This window comes from Macrobrachium rosenbergii, chromosome 34 (genome assembly GCF_040412425.1).
Source record: "Macrobrachium rosenbergii isolate ZJJX-2024 chromosome 34, ASM4041242v1, whole genome shotgun sequence".
Lineage (NCBI taxonomy): Eukaryota > Metazoa > Arthropoda > Malacostraca > Decapoda > Palaemonidae > Macrobrachium > Macrobrachium rosenbergii.
Window position 1 is genome coordinate 6,888,290 of NC_089774.1, and position 22,867 is coordinate 6,911,156.

Here is a 22,867-nt window from a genome sequence, read left to right on the forward strand (position 1 = left end):
AAATCACAATTAATGAACTGTTTGATTATGGTATTCTTGTAAAAAGAACAAGAGCACCACATTGAAATAACCTTATCCCAGCTTCAAATTGGTCACAGGTCTTTTAACCATCCTCATCACTGTAGCATTCAGGTAGACAAATGGCTGGTAAGTTTCACTGAATTAATATGAATTTTCATAATAAAATTAGTTACTTCAGTATTTACCAGACTCATAAAACTCTAAGAGTCATGTGGGCACTAGAAAACAGGAAACTAACTTGACCTACGTGCAGATGGAAGGCCTACCTGCCAAACTTAGTATAATTAATTTTACCACTTTGGTGAAGTTATAACTAGTCCGTGCCCTCATGTATTCGTGACAAATTTGTCACCTTCACCATTTTGTAATGCCTGTGTAAAAGTTTGAGGTGATGTGTAATACATTGTAATGAGTTGTATATACTATTGTTTTGCTCGTCTCTTCTCTGGGCTCTACAAATCTTTTTTTCTCGTCCCTTTAAATCTTTTATGTCGCTGCTTTCTGTCCTATGTCTTAATAGATTAGTTTAAAAAATTGAAGCAAGGTAACATATAGGAAGTAGACACCTATGTGGGAGGGGACCAACTGGAATAAATTGGAAGGGAAAAGGAGTTAGCAATGCACCTTGGGCTGGAAGGATGCTTCATCTATGTCCATTCAACCTCCACCTGCAGTTTTCTACCTTTTACTTCTTGTATATTCTCTCTGGTCTCATCCCACCTATCTGTCCAACTAATTCAGTTTTACCTTGCTTCAATTTTCATCTTCCATTTAAGAACCAATCCTTCAGGCCAAATTCCAGTGAGTATTTAGAAATATAAGTTAGTAGTTTCATTAAACAATTTATAACAATGGCAAAAGTACAGTTGAATATTCATGTTTACTTCCTTGGCAATTTGACGTCATCGGCACGTGAACAGTACCTGATCGAAAAGATTCTTTCAGAATGCAAATGGGAGTAATGGAACGGCCTCTTCCCAACCCCCGCCTTTTCCGCAGAGCTTAGAACAGCTCCTAGAACGTCAGTGGGAGCAAGGAAGTCAGTTTTTGATGGAACAAGCTCAACATTTTGACAGTAAGTAAAGGTTTTCTTCCTGTTACACCTTTCAAACCTTCTTACTGTTAATTTTCCTTTGAGTGCTGAATGACCTCATAGGTCCCAGCACTGGGCCTTTGGCCTAAATTCTATATTCTATTTTATTCAATTGTTCTTGCATTGCAATACATTAAATTTTGTGGGAACTAGCTAAGAAAAGTAACAGTTTTTTATCACATCTTTTGAGGAAGTGGGTCACTTAAAAGTAAGATTGAGAAGTTGTATAAAATCAGATGGAAGTTTTGATTTTACACCTGTCTTTGTCCAACATGGTTCATTGTCTCCTGAGAAACAAAGTTATAGAAGCCAAATACAGCTCACTATAAATGCTAACAAGAGTCCTGGCAAGTAACTTTCATGGTAGTTTTACTTCATTTTGTTATATATGGAATCTGTTGCAGGAAATATTTTGAATATCACCAAGCCAGACACTTCAAAGCTTGAACCATTTACAGCCGATTTTCTTTTTCAATACATCTGTTCTTGCAGACTATATGATTGCATCATGCAACTCATCAGATTTAGAAATATGTTAATGCAGAGTACACAAGCATTCTGTTGAATTGCCTGTTGCATATCTCCCACAGTTTTTCTTGTGTTAAAATCTCAGCTGCATTGCTGTCTGCCAGTGAATCTGTTTTGAATTCTCACATCTACCTGCCAAAACTCTAACTGGATCTTAGTAAAATTTTTATTCCTCTTGAAAACAGGTCTCTTAGGGAACCCTTTGAGTCTTGGCAATGTCTCAGTGGTTAAGCTGTTAACGTTAAACCTTATGGATGGAAGTTTAGGGTAGGCTCAAGTGCATCACTGTGGAAAGTGAAGCGTGTTTAATCATTTGAATCTTCTTTTCTGTTAGGAAACCCAAAGCTTTAATAATTTCGTAAGGTACGGTATTAGGACTTCATAACCTTTAATATTTTTTTTTCGTCATTTAATACATGTTTTTTTTTTTTTATTGTTTCCAGTCGCGTCATTGTTGTCCTGTTTACATCAGCTGCGGGAGGAGAACGTCCGGCTGGAGGAGACCGTCAGCTCCCTCATAGCCCGCAGGGATCACCTCCTGGCCGTCAACGCGAGGCTTTCCGTACCGCTCAATTCTCCTACTCTCGGAAACAGCTCGTCTTCGGGTGGCAGTTCGAACGCCTCGAACACGCCAGCGCCCGCAACGTCTTCTTCCTCCTCCTCCATAAACTCTGCACCTCCGCCATCGTCTTCTGTTCCTAGTCACGGTGGCAGTACAAGGCCTCCGAGCAGTGGGTCCGTGCCTGCTCCGCCTCCCCCAAGGCCACATTCTCAGGGACATCACCCGACTGGTAAATACGACTTTCTGCTTTCGACCTTCACTTGTTTTCATTCTCTAGGTGTGGTATCTAGTGCCGGTGTGCCTTGCATTTGCCTGCTTTTGTTTACTGATCTGAAAGCCATCATTGAGAATAAGAATATCATGACAACTTAGACACACGGAATGGTTAGGGGATACACAGTCTATCCTGGTAATGTTAGATGTATGGGTTCAGAATGAATAACTATCTTACCTATTTGTAATCATTCAAAAGAGAAATTACATTTTACTTATGATAGACCAAATTAGTCTCTATAATGAAGCCTCTGAAAAGGACCTAAGAAGAATTATTCAAAAGTTAGTTTGCTTTAGTGCTGAAGTAATATTAAATGTTATTGACGAGACTTCAGTCTACCTTCACCTTGTAACCAACTAGCCTTTAAAATGGATGTGTACACTGTATATTGTTTTGTTTTTGTATAATCTGTAATATCTCTCAGTGTATGTATTGATGTTACTCAACTATCAAACTTCTTGACCTTAACTACCTTTTCCCATTTTAACTTTTCTAAAAGAAAAAGTTATTTGTGTAAAACATGAGTCTTGAAGCATGACTTGATGGTCTTGTTAACCAGTTCTACTATACTAAACCTTTGGATCACTTAAGACCTCTTTACGGGTCTTCCAGAATCCAGCCCCGGAGTCCTTTGTGTTGTTTGAGCTCATAATTTTGACATTTGGTGTCTTGTTTTAAGCTCTTTTGCATAAGAAATGAAACTGTGAGTATTCTGCTTTCAAAGGACACCAGGAAGTGTGTCATAGCGTGAATAGTTACTTTACAGACATTGATCAAAGTAAGATATGGCCTGTCTAATTTACATTTCCAGGATTGACAGGACTCAGAAAGTCTTGTTGACTGAAAGGTCTAGTAAGAGCAACTTCAAGAAAGGTTTTTTGGAAAGCTAAAATTGTAGAGAATCTTAGTTGAAGTGTTATTAGTTAATTTTTTGTATGTCTAATGACTGACCTAGTCTGTCATCCCATTATCTAATGATGGCCCTCATATTAATTGTGAACTTGGGTCAGTTTAGTTTCCGTCCCCCCAAGAAAAAATGGGGTTTTTATTTCTTTATGTATATCATTACAATCATTTGTATCCCAAAGATGAGCCATAGTAGAGTGGTTTTGTTAAAATATATAATCCCTTTGTTCATAGAAAACATAAAAATGGAAGTATGTCCCTAAACTTTGTATGACCATAGAAATTTATTCTGTGGCCTTTATATCTTCATGTTGAAATTCTTTAGATTTCTTTTTATCACTGGCAGTCAGGATAATAGTTCGAGTTTATATCCAGCAAATGTCTTTTTATATTGTAAGCTAGAAGCACTTAAGATAAGAGAAGTATCAACGCTTTTTTTTTATATCTGAAAAGTAATACTTTGCCATATTTTCTTTTGTTTTAGATGACCAGATAAAATTCTAATTGTAAAACAGTTTCTGACCTTGGATTGACGATGTATATGCATTGCATTTGTTTTTATACTTAAACTTTTAATACACTGCTTTATGCATATTATATTTGCCCACCACTTTTGGTTTCCATCATTTTTCATTTTCCGTGCATCAGTTTTCACATCTTAGTTTAGTTTTCAAACCCCTGCTTAATTTGGGATAAATTGCTTACAAATAGATTTTTAATTTGGAACAAATACCTTTTTTTCAGTTTGCGTCAATTTTCAGTGCCCATTTCAGTTAGTAATGAATCCTTTGGTTTGAATTCAACTTCTCAGTTGAGATGGGAGCAGATCCTTTGCCTATGCTTCAGTTTCACACCTGAATAATTAATTTTGTTTCAGCTTACCAGTTCAGTTAGGAACGAATCTCCTAATTTTTACTGTAGTTTTCAGTTTTCACCTTTTTTTCATTTAGGAATAAACCCCTTGGGTGAGATGTATGAGAGTTGAGAATTTTAACTACTGCACTTTATGATAAAAATCATTAGATATGTGCTATTGTAATGACATCAGTAAACACGGTACTGTGAATGATATAGACCGTAAAAAGTACAAGTGAGGTGATGATAATGTGGATGGTGTGATGAGGGATATTTTGGGTAGTGATAGTCAGATTCCATAGGGGACAGGCTTTTCTAGTAAGCGTAGTGATGGCAGAAATCTGTAGAGAAAAGATTTTTCTTATGGAAGGCAAAGGGGTCTTGATGAACTGGAATTTTTCCTGCTCTCCCACAATCAGAATCATAGTCTTTCATCTTCCTGGGTTCGGAGCAAAACACTGGCTGCTAGGAATGCATCTTAAATGCAAGTGTTTAAAGTCTAACCTTGTGAGACCTCACTTTTGTAGCTCGTTCATGGCTTTAAACGTCCACTCTTCCTCTTCTTCAGGCTGTGCTGTATTGGCAACCTCTGTGGCTTTGTAAAAGAACTAATTTTTGAACTGGAAATAGCAGCCCAGTGAGAGTTATGAATGTTATTTGCAAATAATCTGGTCAAACTCTTCGCTGACATGAGTAATCCAGCCTGTTACTCTTAACTTTCTGTTACTCTTAACTTATTCATCTCTGGCTCTGCACAGGATGCATTCTTCTTTTATTAAGCCATCAGAATCAGCAACCATCTATTGCAGCTACCTGATATGCTGTGTCCAGGAAAAGAACTTGTTCATCAGTACTACCTAAAAACCTTTACAAAATTGTGTGTGCACTCCCTAGATCACAAGCAGAGCCCTTATATTTGGCAATCATGGTAGACGACACTTAAGAAGGATGGGCACTCAAGCAATAGAACAGTGTGAAGCTCACAGGGTGTCATGTATTTTCCTTGAGTGGGTATTGTACAACCATGTGGACCAGATATTTTAAGAACCAGTTCTTCGTATTTTTGACAGACACTCCTCTTCAAAGTGTGCAATGGGCTGTCCAGTTTTGTGTGACCTTGTGTGAGCTAGGAGCACGTACTGAGAGCCCTGCCTTACTCACCTTCATGGGTTTATGTTGAAGCTGTGAAAACCATTATGCTTGCTTGATGTTTTTTTAACTAAAGACTATGATTTTAGCAGGCTGGGTTTCAGAACATGTCAGTCTCACCAGCAGCATTTATCAGTCAGAAATTCGGTTAGACGCTAGAATATATCCCACACATGCCATGTGTACACTGATACTCTAGTAGTTTTGTATCAGAGTTACAGTTGATGATTGTGATCCAACGGTCCTGTACAGCCCTTCATTTCTCATCTGTTACAACACATCTAATCCTTGTGGACCATATCTCTGGTCTTGCAACTACTGCTATGTCTCCATGGACTTTGGGATTTTCACACACACTCAGCAACCACTCTTCATAGAAATCACAGCCTTAACTTCTTTCTGTTTTTATTATTCAGGCCTGAGCCAACAGCTCTCACGAATCAAAACGGGAATGGATGTATTTTCTTCAACTTTTGCAATAGCTTCAAGGTTTTCTACAGTGAGGTCCTTGCTCACATTCTTGTTGGTCTGCACCTAGGCATGCTGTTTATATTATTATTGTTCTTGACATTCCCAAGATTTATACAAGGTCTTGTTCTGATTTTACAAGTTGTTTGGTCTTTGCTAACAGTTTCAGCCCTTAAATGGTAATGCGTAACGCTACAGAATATCAATATAATGTCACCAAAAGAAATGTAATTAGGGATGGAGCAGTCACTAAACACTTTGGTTCAGGGCACACAGGTGCACCTCACTAACGTACATGATCATGAAAGTGCAACTGTTATGGTAACATTAAAGCAATACTGAATGGTAAAACAGTGTAATGAACTAACAAAAAAAAAAAAAAAAAGCATGATATAATGTAATAATGGCCACGAAAAGTTTCAGTCGGATGTACACAAATGCTGAACGAAGCAATTTCAACAGTGGCGGGACGGCGACGACACCCCGCAGCTTCAGATCACCCACACGGTAAGAGAACTTAGTGGATGATTCTACCGAATAACAGAAAATAAACATTTTCCTCCACAGTGAAATTCTGTACATGAATCGGCTGGAGGTATTATAGGTTCCTAATTAGTGGAAAGGGGCCCAATGTGGTTAGCAAGTTTGCGTTATGTTACTCTCACGATTATGCTCAGTTTAGCTCACTTGTTGCTTGAATATTGACACCTCAGAAGGGTAGGGAACAGAAGTTTATGCTAAGTTGAGGAATTGATGTTTTGTAGTTTGCTGAAATGTGTGTGTGGTGTATATATGTAAGAGATTTCAGAAGATTCTCAAGTTGGACTTTATTGCCTGTAGGGACCAATGTGTTAATTGTAGCCTTATGGTCTGCAAGGCTACAGACACCACTCCACATGATGGAGTATTTCTTGGTCATCATGAAGACTGTTTGCTGGGATTGTCCCCAAATAAAAAGGAAGGATTTAAAACATTATGCACAGGAAAGGAGAATGAGGCACTTGTTTAGAAAGGCCCATTGAATATTCACTTCTTACGCAGTCATTAGCCAATGCAAAAAAACATAAAATCAGAAGGATTCAAGGTTTAAAGAAAAAGAGTGAGATTATTTATGAAAGAAGGAAGTTTATAAAATCAAAGAGGTGAGGTCATGATTTCTTTCAATTCAGGTTTCAGGTTAGTGATTACGATGTGATATCATCTCCTGGGGTCTAGCTAAGTGCATCAAATTGATCCATATTCTTTAGGAAAATCTGACAATTTTACTTTGTCGTAAATTACTTGTGGAATGGTTTTAATATAATACAGTTGCACTCCTTGTACAAGCTTTACTTAATTCTCTCATGGCTGGCCAAAAATTACCCAAGCAAAGGTACCGAAGTCATCAAACTTTTTGAAACCTTTTTACAGCTTCTGTGCCTATTCATACCTTCTTTTACAATGTTAAGATCAATGATGTGCTTCTATATGTTTGCAGTTTCCGTGGAATAGTCGGTAATTAAATATAAATGTAAAATGTTACATAGATGTCCTCAGTACAACGTTTACTCTCATGTTTTGAAGTGTCCAAGAGATTGCTACAAGAGTCAGGTACCCAGTTTATAAATGTTAAATCACGGGAAATCTGAAGCAGAACAGTAAAAAAATCATCAGTACAGCCAGTCCCCAGGTTGCGTTGGGGGTTGAGTTCCTGAAGCGTGACGTAAGCCGGAACACCGTCTGAAAAAATGGCTAAAAATTATCAGTAAAGTTATGGAAGCCTTACCATTAATCCTTTGGTTGTCTTGAAAACTTCCCAGTTGATTTACCTTGCTTCTGGTGAGGTGTGCAGCCATGATCTTGTAGAATTTCCTCCAAAAATGTACAAATATTTTTCCGTCGGTATAAGACTGAAACAACGTAACCTCGGAACATCCGCTGTGATGTGGAACAGATTTTTTGATGAATATATTTAAAAAGCGCTGTAAGTTGGAACGACGTAAGCCGAGGCCGATGTAACCTGGGGACTGCATATACATGTATGTAAAATCTGCTTTTCCTTATGCATTGAAAGTGATATTGCAGAGTGTGACTTACCTCTGTAGTTGCAAGACACAGGGGATACAGTGTATGATACAGTAGTCTCTCCCTACAGGATATAAGGTACAACCTGAAGGGGATATATCACCCACAGTATGCCTTATACTTTTGTTATGTTCTCTTTGCCGCTAGCTGTTCAGTTTATAATTAACCCAGTTGTAGTTTTTTGTTACTTGGTAGCGAAATATTTTGGCCCCTCTACTAAAGTTAAAATGAGACACTTTAATGGAATAAGATATGATTTCCACATGGTGAGTCTATTCATGTACGGGACTGCAAACATGTTCAATGTATGTAGGGTTAGATAGATGCCTGTATAAACTAGTGAAAATGAACCCTTTGTGCCAGCCCTGGGGATTAAGTAACTTGACTTTGTTGCATAAGTGAATTATGCATCTATTGTAATTATAACAGTATGCATTTTGTCAAATTACATCTTGTGAGTTAAAAAAATGACTTTCTGTTATATTCATTAAAGTGCGAGATGAAGTTTTTGACACCTGCAGCATTAATGAAATGTCCGTCTTCATTCCAGGGGGCAGCCATAGTGGCGGACCAGTGCCACCTCCCGGCGCCGGAGGGGGACACAGAGGCACGTCTCCGCACGACAGGAGAGGCCCCTCGCCCCACGACAGGAGAGGGACCTCCCCTCACGACAGACGCCCCCCTCCCTCTCAGATGCCCGTGGAAAATGGCTTGGGGGAGCCGGAGTACCGGTACAGGAGCCCCGGAACCGAACACCGACAGCAGTCGCCGATGCTGCCTCCGGGCGCTCAGCCAAGTCCAACGTTAAGGTGAGCGAGACCCGTTTCACGTTTCTCCAGGTTTACCTACGAGAGTTTTACCAGAACCTTTCCGGAGTTTTGCTCCATAGGGGGGGTTAGTGCTGTCAGTGCACCTCGTGCGGTGCGCTGTAGGCATTACTTGGGGTTCTTTGCAGTGGCCCTTGGGCCCCTAACTGCGACCTCGTTCATTCCTTTTACTGGACCTCTGTTCATATTCTGTTTCTTCCATCTTGCTATCCACCCTTTTGTAACAATTGCTTCATAGTGCAGCTGTTAGGTTTTCCTCCTGTTACACCTTTCAACCCTTTCTACCCACAGTTTCCCTTTCAGTGCTGAACGACCTCTTAGGTCCCAGCATTTAGCCTTTGGCCTAAATTCTATTACCATTCCGTCCATTTCTATAGTTTGAAAATGTTACAGTGATTTTCAGTGTCATTTTCAGTTGTCCTTTCACGTAGTGCTTATTAATTGTTGAGGGCCAGCGTTGGCTATTAGAGATTTTAGTATTTTAATGAAAATATGTTTATATAGTTGAAAGCTGGGAAAATTGGCTGTGGTAGGCTAAAGAGGGTGACTGTGGTTTACTTTTTGTTTAGATACAGAAGTCGTTGTCACAAGACAAGATTTTATATATACATTTTCAAGAAGAAATCCAGTTTTAAGTAATTTTGCTCTCAAAGTGATTTCAGTTCATAAAAAAGTTACTCAAGGTTTAACCTAGGAATACAGTTTCAATGCCTCTTTGTATTTTATTTGTATATTTTGAAATAAATTCTTTTAAATGATTTAATGTCCTCAAGAGAACATGTCTCCCTTGTTAAAGTTTTTTTGTTTGCTGACGATTGTATTTTAATGTAACTGTGAATTTCCTAAGCCAGTGGAATAAGAAATAGAGGATATTTCAGACTTTCTTTAGACAACGACGTCATCTGTGGCTGATACTTACTAGATCCTATTTGAGATTCATGTACCCAGCTCAGTATTATCCAGAGTGAAGAGGACACAGTCTCCAAACCGCTCTGCAAAATATAATCTGTTCCTCAGATTTTGGGCTTATATTGTGTTCATTTCAGTTTGCTATTGAGCTTCTGATGTTCTAAGCTGACGCTAATTTACCAGCTTTCATCTGATTGTTAGGTTTTGTGGCTAACAAAGAACATTCCCACCCTTTGAGGAAGGGCTTTTCCCCTTGACAACTTGTGTGCCGGAGAAATTGTAACATGCTTGAATATTTTGCTCTGAGCTCTGATACCTTTTTGCATGCTTCCTGCTTTGAATATTGCATAGGTTTTATATATAAGTCTCCTGTATACATTGTCAACACAGTGACTGTTTTAAGGGATGGAACTGGTCAAGGTAAGGAAATCTAGCTGGCTTCTCTTTTGTTAAATCGCTTGAAAGTGAGCTTGCACATTTGTTGCTTCGAGATTGCCTACCGTGGATGTTTTATGCTACCGTGAATTGGTTGTCGCGAGCAGAGCAATGTAAGATAGCACGGATTGCGTAAAATTTGTACGACTTGAGTTACTGTCGTAATTTAAACATTTTCTCAGTTGTGAGACGCTTGTTCTAGCAGACGGTATTCGTGTGAGCTTGTAGTGAAGCAAATAACTGTACTTTTTTGCACCCTGCATTTGAAACCAGTCACATTACGTTATGCTGTCAACACTGGTCTTGTTGCACTTCCCCCTTTTGCTGTTGTAGTGATTGGATGTTGTAATCAGTAGTTAAGTGGAAGTTTCAAAAGTTGTCCCTCCCTCCTTGTGTATGAGGCATTGAGGAAAGATGCAGGCTTTCAACGAACCTGTTTATGGTGACCTATTTTTCAGTTATGTTAATGATAGATAACAAAGTTAGAGAGAGGATAAGGTGCTGGAAAGTGAAGTAGGGACTAGACCCATATTCTCATGTAATACATATCTCGTAACTCCCTTAGCTGGTAGCTAATTATTCCCCTTCTCCCCACCCCCAAGGCAGGTGGGGCAAGCAAATGAATAATCTTTCCTAGTGAAGAAAATGGTGGATAAGCCTCTTGATGGATGACAGGTTGTCGGGGAAAACAGGACTTGGTAGGGAGTTCACAGAAGGAAAGAAACAGATTGAAGGAATTACTGATATCTGTAGTGTTTAGTCTCATACTTCTTGAGCGTAGTTTGCATATGGTCAGATCTCAGGCACAAGTCCCTTAGAGACATTTTTACTAATCTGAGAGGTTTGCAATACAGCACCTGAAATTTATGAGCAAATTTAGAATAGTAGAGGCATAAGAGTATGTTATTGTTACAAATTAGTTAACAAGACTTTCGACTCACATTGCTTGCTTGAAGGATTTGTTCTTAAATCATTTAAAGAAGTTGGACGACCAAGTGAGAAGAGACCACGGAATCTTGATGGAAAGTAGATGTATCAAATCACTTCCTTTTGAGTCGGCCTGATTGTTATTCTGACTGGAACTTATTGTAAAATCATAGCAGTTCAGTGCAAAGGGACAGTGGTTTACATTAGGCCCCAAAAACCTAGGGACTAGTTTATAATAAGACCAAAAAGCCAAGAGATAGTGGTGTACAGTAAACCCTAAAAGTCATGAGACCTATAGGTTAAGGGGCAGAGATTTACAGTGTGACCAAGTGGTTTACAATAAGGCCGAAAAGCCCAGCTTACGTAATGCTAGGGTAACCACCATCTAGTTCCTTGGTGTGTGGATGCTGTCACCAAGTTTCAGAAGCATTTGGTAGTTGAGGGATGAGGCTCTCAGTAATTGATGAGATGTCTTATCTATTATTTTAATTTTTAATAAGGTCATCTCATCATACGATATTCCCTGGCCACCCAGTGTTCAACCATTAACAAAGGAATGAAATATTTATTTTTTTAATGCTATGCATTACTATTAGTAAGAACAGGTAGGGAATTTAAGTTTCTGTTGTAAATTCCACTGGCATAGGTGTCCAGGATACGTTTATCCCGTAAGGTTTAGGTACTTCCAGCATCAGTAATAGTGGCTTGTTATAAGCTAAACTGAGAGAATGAAATATTCAAGTGTGGTTGTGTAGTAGCCTCAGGATTTTGGATTATTTGTGTGACAGTCAACTGAAGTCAGGTGTTTAATATAAAAATTATAAGTCATTTACTGGAAGACAATTTTACTGCTTCATTTGAATTTTTATGAGGTCACAATTTGATGTAGTATATTGCATCTATTCTTGTTTTCTCTCCCCCCCTGCCTTGCTTTCCAGCATTGCACCTTAGTAAAGACCACATCCTTTGGTTTACTTTGGAATAATAATGATGACATAAAAGTCTAGCAGTAAATCTATCTTCATTCGCATGAGTTTTGTATAAAACGAATCTCATTAAATGATGTTGCATTTGTTTGATTTCATTTGTTAAAAAGCGTTCATATAAGTTGGTGGATGGTTTGTGTAAAAACATATCATAACATTAAGGTCCAAGCATCGCATGAGCAAATCCCCAAATTTACTTTTAAATCAGCTTTGCATTATTGTACAATGTTTCATATGTAAATTATTTGATTATAGAATATTATCTCTGGTATGTGTTCATTGTTCTGAAGTGTTAGTTGTACATACAGCCATTTTTAAACTAACTGTTCTTGATTTCATTCAACTTGGCAGTGTCCTGCTAAAAAATAAATTCTTACCTGCAACAGGAACTGTTTGCAACTTGAAGCTCAGGACTTTAATTTTTATCAAAAAACTTCGATAAAATTTTTTGTCATGGTTTTTAAGTCTGGGAGGGTACTCACCTTTCCTTATGTACTCTATGCTTCTTAATTTGTATATATTTAACCTTGCTTCTTTTTTCCAGCTAGCAGTCCAGCTCCCTAGACTTTTACAGATTTATAGGGCCAATCATATTAGTCAAGAAATATAGCTTACAGTCTTTCAGACATTCTAAGATCGCCAGGGTGGGGCCAAGAAAAGATTACAGCGCTGCCAGATCTAGTTATCCTTTTAAACCTCACCCTTGAGATTATCCCTTGTTTATCGCTTTGCCCGAGATCTGTCATTTAATGTACTTCATTTTCTAAAGGAACAGTGTTGAGTAAATTTTGGTTGTTATCAATGGTTTTTTCTTTCTTTGTGCACTTAATGAAATAACAACCATACCATAATGTATTGAATGCATTAACACTTCAAATTTGTATTGGTGGTTCACCAGGAATAGCTTTTGAAGCCATTTGATTATTGACCATATTCCATTTTGGCAGTTAGTCATAGGTCACGTGGATAGAATTTTTCAGTGCGTCTGCATGTTAGATAAACTATTCATCGTTTAAGAGAGGAAAATAATTTCAGGGCCTGCTTGTTTCTTTAAAATGATTTTGGTATGTTACAAGTAATTTCGCCATTACTAAAGGTTCTTCGCAGCGACCTTTCGGCCCCTAGCTGCAACCCCTTTCATTCCCTTTACTGTACCTCCATCCGTATTATCCTTCTTCCATCTTGCTGTCCACCCTCTCCTAACAGTTATTTCATCGTGCACTTGCGAGGTTTGCCTCCTGTTGCACCGTTCAAACCTACCTACTCTCAATTTCCCTTCCAGTGTTGAATGACCTTGTAGGTCCCAGCACTTGGCCTTTGGCCTAAGCTCTTTATTCTGCTCCCAAACAATTTCGTTGGCCAGAGAGTAAAGATGCTGGCGGTGGGGAGATTTGTTCCGCTTTCTATCCCGTGGACTGTTCATACTGTCCAGTGGTACTGGCTGCTTGAGATGACAGCTGTTGTTTATTTTGATCAAGCTGGCCCTTTAAATTCCCTCACTGACCTTGTGTCAGATAAACTAAGGTTTGTTGTGTCAGATAAACTAAAGTTTGCAGATAAACTAAAGTTTGGAAGAGGTGGACAAAAATTATGCCAAAGCTCTTTGTTTTTGTGAAAACAAAATAGGTTTGTACGGAAAATATGTGAAGTCGTGTGTTGTTTATATTACCTTTAAATGAATAGCATTTTGTTTTATTTCACGTGACTAACAAAGCAAAACCTTTACTCGCCCCACCCTAGCGATCTTAGAATGCTTGAAAGTCTATAGTAGTCTCATGAAACTGATGAACCTTAATAGTTTAAGTTTGTTCTTCAAGTATTTATATTTTCTTATTTTGTACTTAATTTGTCTTCAGACATTTGTTCTTTGGATATATTGTGCTTGAGGAATTTTTATGTGTTGACAGTATAAGATATATCAAAACATAGCCTTATTATCATTACCTGATAGCAAGAGCCAGTGACTAAATCATTTTCACTTAAGCAGTACAATAAGCTGACATCATCAGGATACAACATCAAATGTCAGTAGAGTTTCCTACAAGACGTCCTTAAGTTGAAGCTTCATGAACTGAATGTGATTTGGACTTGATACTTTTGATTCAGCAATCATTTGAAAAGTGAAAAAATGGACCAAAGCTTTATTTTTGCCAAGTTGCTTGAATTTAATTGCAGAATAGTTTAAGTGGTGTTCTTGGATGGACAAGTTGTCTTTTTAATTTCAGTTAGAAACATTTTGAACGATGTGGAATGTATAAGCGTACTAATCGATTTTGTTTTAACAACAGACACAGTCCTGCCAGTGGAAATTATCACACAAGTGTGTCCCCCCATGGTGTGGCATCCTTGAGTCCTTCAGGTGCCCCTCACAGCCACCCAGCTGCTGGGCACGCCCCTCCCCCACCAGGCCATGTACCTCCAACCCACGGACCCCCGGGCCATGGGTCTCCACACGGCCCGCCTCATGGACCGCCGCACGGTCCTCCCCCCCCATGGTCTCTGTAGCCCATAGCTCCGCTCACAGCGTGGCCAGTAGCCGGCCCTCCGATCACCGGGGCGAGCTTGTGAGATTACACACGGGTCCTCCCCCGCAGCATCCGGGGCCTGCCATGGGGCCTGGCGGCTACCCCGTTTACCAAATGGTGCCGGGGCCTCACCACTCCCCCGTGCAACCCATGAACCAGCCTCACCCACCACCTCATGCTCAAGTAAGGGTGAAAAATGAAAGTTTTCCTGTGTCCAAATAATCTTTTTGTATTGAATAGTCTCTTGCCCATCCACACATTCCCCTTTAATTGATGATTTATGAATTGCACGGAACAGGTGATGCGGCAGGACTCAGCTCGGGCAGCTCACGGTCCAATGGAGAAGAGATGACAGCGAGACTCGTGGGCTAGAACCAGGAGGTAGTGAACGCCTTTTCCCACAACACCCCCTCTCCCCTTCAAGGGACTACAGTGCGTGTTTGTGTGGCTCTAAGCTCATAAGAATCTTGAAACTATTCCCAGCTGAAAAAATGAAAACAGAGAACCAAAGATGACAACGATTGTGTTTGGGTACATGAAAACACTTTGAAAGCGTTCTTGGGAAAGTCTTAGCAGTTTTGAGTCTTGTGGTTCTCAAGTAGTTGTACCGTGACTTCTCTGCCGGTGAATACTGTGTTTGAGCACTTGGAAGTGTCGACTTGATCATAACAAACATTGGTCGTAGAATAGGAGAGAGAGATTGAGACGAAGAAGGGTTTTTGAGTCTCGTGATTACCATGTTTTCTTGGACTGTTTCACATGTAAGTGTTAATCATTAGTTAATGTCTACTGATACAACAAAGTCGGGGCCCAGTTTGAGCACGGCGGACGCGTCGGAATCGTTTAAATCTCACACACACACACGAGAGACATTTGCGGCAGCAGCAGCAGTCTTTTGGGACATGCCATAGTGTTTTGACGGAGAAGCGTAAGGAACATGACTTTTCACCTTCTTGTTCTTTGTCAAGATGTTTGCGAGGGCAAAAGTACAAAATGCCATTTAGTCACCTAGTGATCTGCTACCACTGTGAATACGTCGTCGTCATCTTTCGAGGTGAAACGGAAACGTTTAAACAAGTCTCCCTCTACTTTTTGCAGAGTTGGGGAGTAAATTAAGAATATGTGATTGTTGTTTTATTTTTCCCTTCTCTACAACCCTTTGAATTCCTAGTTGAGAATTCTCTATACAGTATATATATATAGACATTATAGATTTTGTATCTGAAGGAAATTCAGTGTCCATGACCTTTTCAAGGCTGGTTTTTGTGATGGAATTCAAAATGTCCAAATGCTGTGGTTGACCAGGAGACTGAGAGTCCAATTTATTATATCGTAATTTTAGCACCTCTACATTTTTAGGGTTTGTAACATATTACAAAAAGTGGGCGAGTTTTATCGAAGGTTGGTAATGACAGTGCAAAATATTCGGGGCAAAATGTAAATATGTTTAGAGCCTTCCAATTTGTTATTTTTTATTATATAGTGAGAGCTGAAAATTTGTGGTAGGATTTTGGGATCTAAAATGAAATTGGAAAGGAAAACGGTCCTTTAGAACAGATGAGGTTAAGAGTAACACCTTTGTTTTTTGTGTCGGTGCTTGACTTTTATTTACTTTATATTCTGTGCAAATTCTTGATGTGGCAAAGCCCTTTATCAGTATTTATTCATTGGCAAAGAACGCGGTTATCAAGCGTCTAGTCTTGATGACTGCGAATTGCCGATGTGTCTTCATTTGCCGTCAATTGGGTTTCTCACGCCTTGGTTATTTTTAGTACATTATTGTATCACTTTTCCCATTTCACGTAGAATGTCTCTCATTGGTTCTTTTCCCTTCTACTGCATAATCCGTATTTGTGAAGATCTTAACATCTGTACTTTATTTCATATTTTTACGTTTGATATAGTAGTACTCTATGATAAACTTTTTTTTTTTTTCCTACTCTGCCATCTGCTTGTATGATTTTGGAGAGGACTTGTATTGTAACTTTGAATGCCGGTGGACACTGTTACTATAAGCTTGATTTGGTACAAACATTTATTAGAATTCTAATTCAGCTTCAATTTATTTAGAAGAACTTTAGGTGCAACTCATTTCCCAATGTTGCTCGATTTAGGATACTTTTCTCAGAGGATATTCCTTGTAGAATAACAAGTATGCTCCTTGTGACAGTAAATGAATTGAGAGGAGAAGTCTCGTTTTCAAAAGGCCACACGGGATTTATCTGTCAGCGTTGTGTCGGGAGGTCAAAGATTGGGATAAAATTTCTTATACAACTTCATTTTTGTTAAGAGTTGAAAATGTTTTACTGGCCGCAGTCTCTGCACTGTTTAACGTCTCCGTTTACTCTTGTTGAATAAGTTGCCGATGTAATGTCCGTGTACTTTTGTCCGTACATATGTTTATCAGGCTCCAAACTTGTACATCTTCAGTAGTTACATGGTTTTTTGGGCATTTGATGAAATCAACTTTACTTTGTTGTCCCATTTCTTTGTACTTCGCCACTGCTGCTCGTGAAGTAAATGCTGTCTGGCCTTCGTTGTTTTGACTCCTGTACTCTCACTTTGGTCCTTTCAATAAATTTCAACTTGCTGGAACTTTGCAAGAGTACACAGGTGTCCCAGTGAGCCTTCAAGCTGTGGAAGGGTATTTATGTGAAGGTCGAGTACTGGTATAAGTCAGGCCTTGCTAAGATTAATGAGAAATACTAGGTCGATTGTGATAAAGCTTACACAGTATTTTAGCATGTCAGTGAGATTGAAGAGACGTTTTGCAGAATGCTCCGTGTGTGAAACGTACCATTGGTTTTTTCTGCAAACAGTTCCCTTTGAAACTTGCATACTGTTATTTTACACTGACAGTCCAGGTTTGTCATGTATATTTCTTTGAATTCATTTTCGTTTCCTATGCTCAGAGTGGAACCTTGAGTGACTCGGTTGAAATGACCATCACATTTTGAATCGGTAATCTTAGGGATCGTCTTCGTTAGCCGATACCGTGACGTGACATTTATTTTTGCAAGTTCTCTTGAATCAAGATGTCTTTCATAAAATAGAAGCATTCACCCCTCCTTTGATGTCTTGCAGCTATTAAGTCTCCGAGTATATATAGTCTTACAAACTTACAAACACTGTTATAGAAATGTATCTAGTTACGGCCAATCGTTTAGTTTATACATAGCCATTACAGTTTTGCGCAGCGTCTTGTACAGGTACGAACGAGCCCCTCCTAGAGAAAGTAGCTCCTTATTTATTTTCCATTTCTTACGACGCGCAGTGTAAACAAACGAGGGGTTTTTCAAAAACTCGTGGAAGTCTTTTTCTCATAGATGGAATCTGTCCCTTGTTCTTCAAAGGAAATCTTGGAATAATTTCCATGAAATAGTATGTTGACTTTGGAAGAAAATTTATTTGCAGAAAATTGTGTAAATCTTTATTGAATAAAATTATTTTAAGAGGTTATGAATTTTATTATTTCAATCATCTTGTTTTCTCGTGGGAGTATACTGTATACATTAAATATTTATGAAAATAATGCACTTTAGTAGTTTTATAGTTGGATAATTGAGACAGGTTTTAGTTGTAAAATTATGGACACGTATTGTATATAGTTCTGGGATTTTGACTTAGATTTTCATTGTATGGTTTTTTTATTATTTTACGTTTTTGCAGGAATTTTGAACGTGATCAAACACTCAATTTGTGTCAGTCAATGTAAAATGAGGTTCTAGTGAAATTATACTTTTTATTTTATTGTTTGTTGCATTGTATAGGCAGTGGGCATGCATATTTCAACTTGTAAACAGAACAGTGGACTTGCTGTGGCTAACACAGCCTTGTTGACAATTCATAACGTTTTTGCAGTAAAAATAATTTTTCTTACCATATTGAATGCCGCATTTGTTTTTTACCACAGCAATAGATACACAGCAGTAATATTGGCTTGTCAAAAGATTGTTTTCTCTCAGTGGATATCAGCATTTGTAATCAAGACCAAGAGTCTATCTTGATCTTAGTCAAGGGAACTGTTGAGCATCTGATGATTGCTCGCAAAAGCACTTGATAAGCGGCCATAGCCTGATCTAGACAGACTGTAGTTGCTTTACCAGCCTGAGCAGTGTTCAGCTCAAGATTTTCGGATAATGAGCGTAAAGTGCAGTTCAGTGTAAGTCACAAATCAGCTGTTTTTGGGAGATTCAGATTTCGAAATGTAAGGACAGTTGGTTTTCTTTTCAAGTGACCGCATCTTAAATCTTTTTAGATTGTAGGGGAAAGTTAGCAGCAAAGAAGTGCTTCCCACCAGCTCTGTGTTCTCAAGAACCAGAATTAGCCATTTTTACCAGGGTACTGTGCTAATGGGTTGTCACATTGTCTCGTACTTTGCAAAGGTTTTTTTTTTTTTTTTTTTTAGCGTCTAGGCCAATTTCTCATTAAAATCTGAAGCAATGAGTCATTTTGCAATTTTTCTCTTGTTAGAGTTATGGTGTGGTATTTCGTTCAGGGTTGTTTCAGTGCCAAACTTTTGAGACCATATTTGGGTGTACAGATTTCTCATAACAGTTGCTCATGTAACAAATCAGTACTAGTATGTTTGTTCATTTTTTCTTGTGCGTACTTTATCTTTGAATCCATCTGGTGTTTTCTGAATTGTAAGATGCATTGAAAAGAAGTGTTTATGTTTTTTATGAAGCTTTTCCTGAAGTAATATCTTAAACTTCAGCACGATAGACTAGGCTGAAGTCCATTGTGTTGACATTTGGAAGTGTGAAGTTTGTGATCAGACTTGAAGCCCTGTAATGTGTCTAATTGTCAGGGAGCTGAAGTACAAACTTTTTACTGTATTTTCTGGGTTCTAAATTCACACACGATACTAGTCAAGTCCCTACAGGTCATGAGTTAACGTAGCAACTTTGAAAATTTATACCAACCTACGTCTGTCGCTTATGAAGCTGCAGATTCTGTTCAGCATTTGCTCTGGATAAATTAACGAACCAACACTGTAAAATGTGAAGTATTGCCCTTTGCTACTTCGTGGGCTTAAGAACAGGGTTACCTTTCACACGTCCATTTTCCAAGAATATACTTTGTGTCGAAAGCTCAATTTCAGACTAATGATTGTAATTAAACCACAAGTTTGGGATTTTAACTCTCAGTCGAAAAACTGTTTTGAAAAAGTGCCTCCTTTTCAGTGTGCATAACCCATGATCACCTCCACACTGACAGGGAGAGAAGCGTCAAAACTGTTTTTGCAGACTGTAGTTGAATCGTCGAGCTTGTCCTTTTATATTTTTTGTAGGGCATAACTCATCAAAGCAACACAGTGTAGATCAGTACCTGAAAAGAACATGATAACAGTGGCTGTGGTAGTTATATAAACCCTGTCATTTTTATTTGCACTCCCCTGTAGCTAGGTTACAGTAACTGTCATGTGAAGTGTACCTTGCTTATCTATATCATCTCAGTGCCAACTGTTTGTGTCTGAGATTGTGAATATCCAGTGTGTTGTGTTATTACATGTTTCCAAGTTTATGCTATACGTGTACATATACTGTATGTAGGAAAATATTGTAAAATATATATGCATTTATATTTGAAAAATACCAATTGCTTTATGGTTTCGGAAGTCGTGCCAACTGCCCCAGAGTTATACCTGACCCCCAAGTTAGTGCTCTTTTCTCCATGTTGAAAGTTCTGTGGTGATTACTGGTGTAGTCAGTCATCACTTTGCCTCATATTCTTTACACAGTGAATTGTCGTGATCGTTCTCATTGCATTAGTGGGTAATCAGTAGTGGGACTTACATAAAAGGTAATCAGTTGGTATAGGGGCATTTGGTAAGGCACATCACAGAAGTTGAGAGGTCATTGTAACTTTTTTTTTTATTGAAATTTTTGATGTCCATGGTTCTGACAAAGGAATATATGCTCATGTACTTTGTTTAATTATTTACATATCAAAGAAGAATACAATCATGTGTTTTTGAGTTTTTGGAGCAATATTCACGTGAGGCTGTACAGAAGGTGTCTTGATGTTCATTGGCTAGTAGAACCCATGGCCACACCTTGATGTAAGTTGCAAAGTCTGGTGGCTTCAGAAAAATGTGGCTCGTGCTGAAGGTTCTTTGGGTTAACTCTTTGGACTCCAACTCAGTTTCTTTTTCCCCTTTTCCGTTTCCTCTCCGCCTAAATGTTCGTCTTGCCGGTTTCGCAATTGTAGTTGTCACTTCTCATTTAAGAAGAAATACTTTGTCCGGTTTATAAGAGTCTAGTTTATCCATCATTTATGGCTCTTGTTTACTATTTCATCTTGTAAAGCTGTCTCAAGTTTTTTGTTTTTCGTTCCTTGTGGTGTTCCTATTTGTCTTTTCTCTCTCGGTCCATCGTAATTTTGACATAACTCCAGTGTTTCTCATGTGCACAGAAATCAGATCCCATAGATCAGCTGTGAAATAGAACTTCCCTTACTTTGAAAACCTCCATTTATGCGCAGTCTGAGTAAGTCTTTCAAACTGCAACCTCCATAACATTTATTCCTTAAAACAATTTGTATTTTCATTTTCAATGTTTAGCTCTCCTGGACTTTGTGTTTTGTTTAAGCAAAATTTTTCTTAACGCTTATCTTAAATTTTGGGTTTTGTTTCGCAGATTTAAACTTCTTTTTGGGGTGGTGGATAGACTTCTGTACCGTGTATCAAATTTTATGAGGTAGATGCATTGCCATCTTGAAAGAAAACACTTCACGTATTTTACACTCCCATAATTTATAATTTTGTTTGATGGTGGTGGGAAATGCTCCCTTGAAGTATTATTGAATTGTGCATTGACTATAATTTTTTACTGGGACGGAACTAAACTGAAACATGTTGAAAGTTGAATTAAGAATATTGTGTTCTCAAGGTATCTCAGTTTAATGTATCTGGACATTTGTGGAGGCTATGTTTTTCCTGAAGCTGAACAAAGAATCTTGAAACATTTTGTTTTCTAAGTAGACATTCAGTTTTGACCGCAAGGGAACAGAAAAATGTTTAGAGAATATTTCTGCTTTAATATCCAATCATTTTCATGTTTCTGGGTTATCGTTCAATATGGTGTATCATGTTCACCTCTTGATTTATGTTACGGAGGTCCTCCTAAAGAATCTTGCGCTGGCTGGTTGGCAAAGTGTGGCGTGGAATTAATCACTTACGAATTGAATATCTTTGTGTCTTGGAACAAATGATTTCAGTGAGAAAGGCAGTTCAGTTATGATGTTCCACGTCTTTCGACACGTGTTTGATGTGCCTTTCGTGAGGGCTCCTTTGTTCAGTCCTGGTGGCATTTTCTCAAAGAATAATGATGAAATTCAGCTGTGTGTGTGATGATAATAGAATTGAGCAGAGAATTGTTCACGTCTTTTATGAAGAACTAATTGCATTTTATATTTTGTACTTGAATTATGTAGTTCATCAGAATTCACAAGGAATTTGTTATAAAAAATCAGATGTATTCTTGAGGAATTCTAGGACATATCTTGTTCTTGAAGTACTCTATCCACTGAATTCATGAATCCAGTGTTGAAATATATAACAACGATTTTCTTTGGGGTTTAACATTTACGTTTACAGCCGTATATAATTTTTAGACACACAGGTAGTCAAAGATTTTTCAGTTTTTATGCCTTAGTGGAAATGAATTTTTCAACTTCAAAAGTACTGCACATACATGGATATTTAGGGAAGCTGATTATACTGTAGTATATATCACTTGTGGATCTCCATTCAGAATAATACTTTGGAAAAGGATGAAAATTTGTAAAATGCAAAATGAAATACTGTGGCTGCCTTTCATATTTGGGTACAGATTTGAATGTTACTTCTTAATAACGCTCATGAAATAGCTATTCTCTTTTTGATGTATCTTGTATTTGATTGTCGAGCAGAGGGTTTGTAAAGCAAATGATTTCCAAAATAAGTAATAAAACTAGCTTTTCAAATATTATTATTATTATTATTATTATTATTATTATTATTATTATTATTATTATTATTATGCCAGTTCCGGTTAAACATTCTTGACAATTTTTGTACAGCAAGGAATTATTGTTGTGTTTCTTATTTTTGTCTTAAATTATATTTTAGGTTAACATTTTAGTTCATGAGCTATATTGTCCATGCAGCCTGTAACCAGGGAACAGACGCACTTTCCTTGTATTCTTTGTTTTGTAATCACTGCGTAGGAGTTACGTAGAGGTCACCTTACCCCTGTGAATTCAGTGGCTGTTTCCGTTAATCATCGTAGGGGTCTATGTGAAATCAGTCCCCACTCGCCTCTGTCCAGTACACTTCCGATAACAGTTGTTTGGT

General features: G+C 38.2%; 1 protein-coding gene across 1 annotated transcript in view; it reads left to right on the top strand.

Annotated features, from left to right (window-relative positions):
- Positions 1 to 17,986, top strand: part of LOC136856133 (protein AF-10-like) — a 40,100-nt gene extending 22,114 nt beyond the window's left edge. Inside the window, 6 exon segments of the mRNA XM_067133785.1 lie at positions 967 to 1,096; positions 2,086 to 2,433; positions 8,471 to 8,729; positions 14,293 to 14,495; positions 14,498 to 14,712; positions 14,828 to 17,986. Of these exon segments, the coding sequence (XP_066989886.1) occupies positions 967 to 1,096; positions 2,086 to 2,433; positions 8,471 to 8,729; positions 14,293 to 14,495; positions 14,498 to 14,712; positions 14,828 to 14,881 (1,209 nt within the window). The 3' untranslated portion in view covers positions 14,882 to 17,986.
- The last annotated feature ends 4,881 nt before the right edge of the window (positions 17,987 to 22,867 follow it).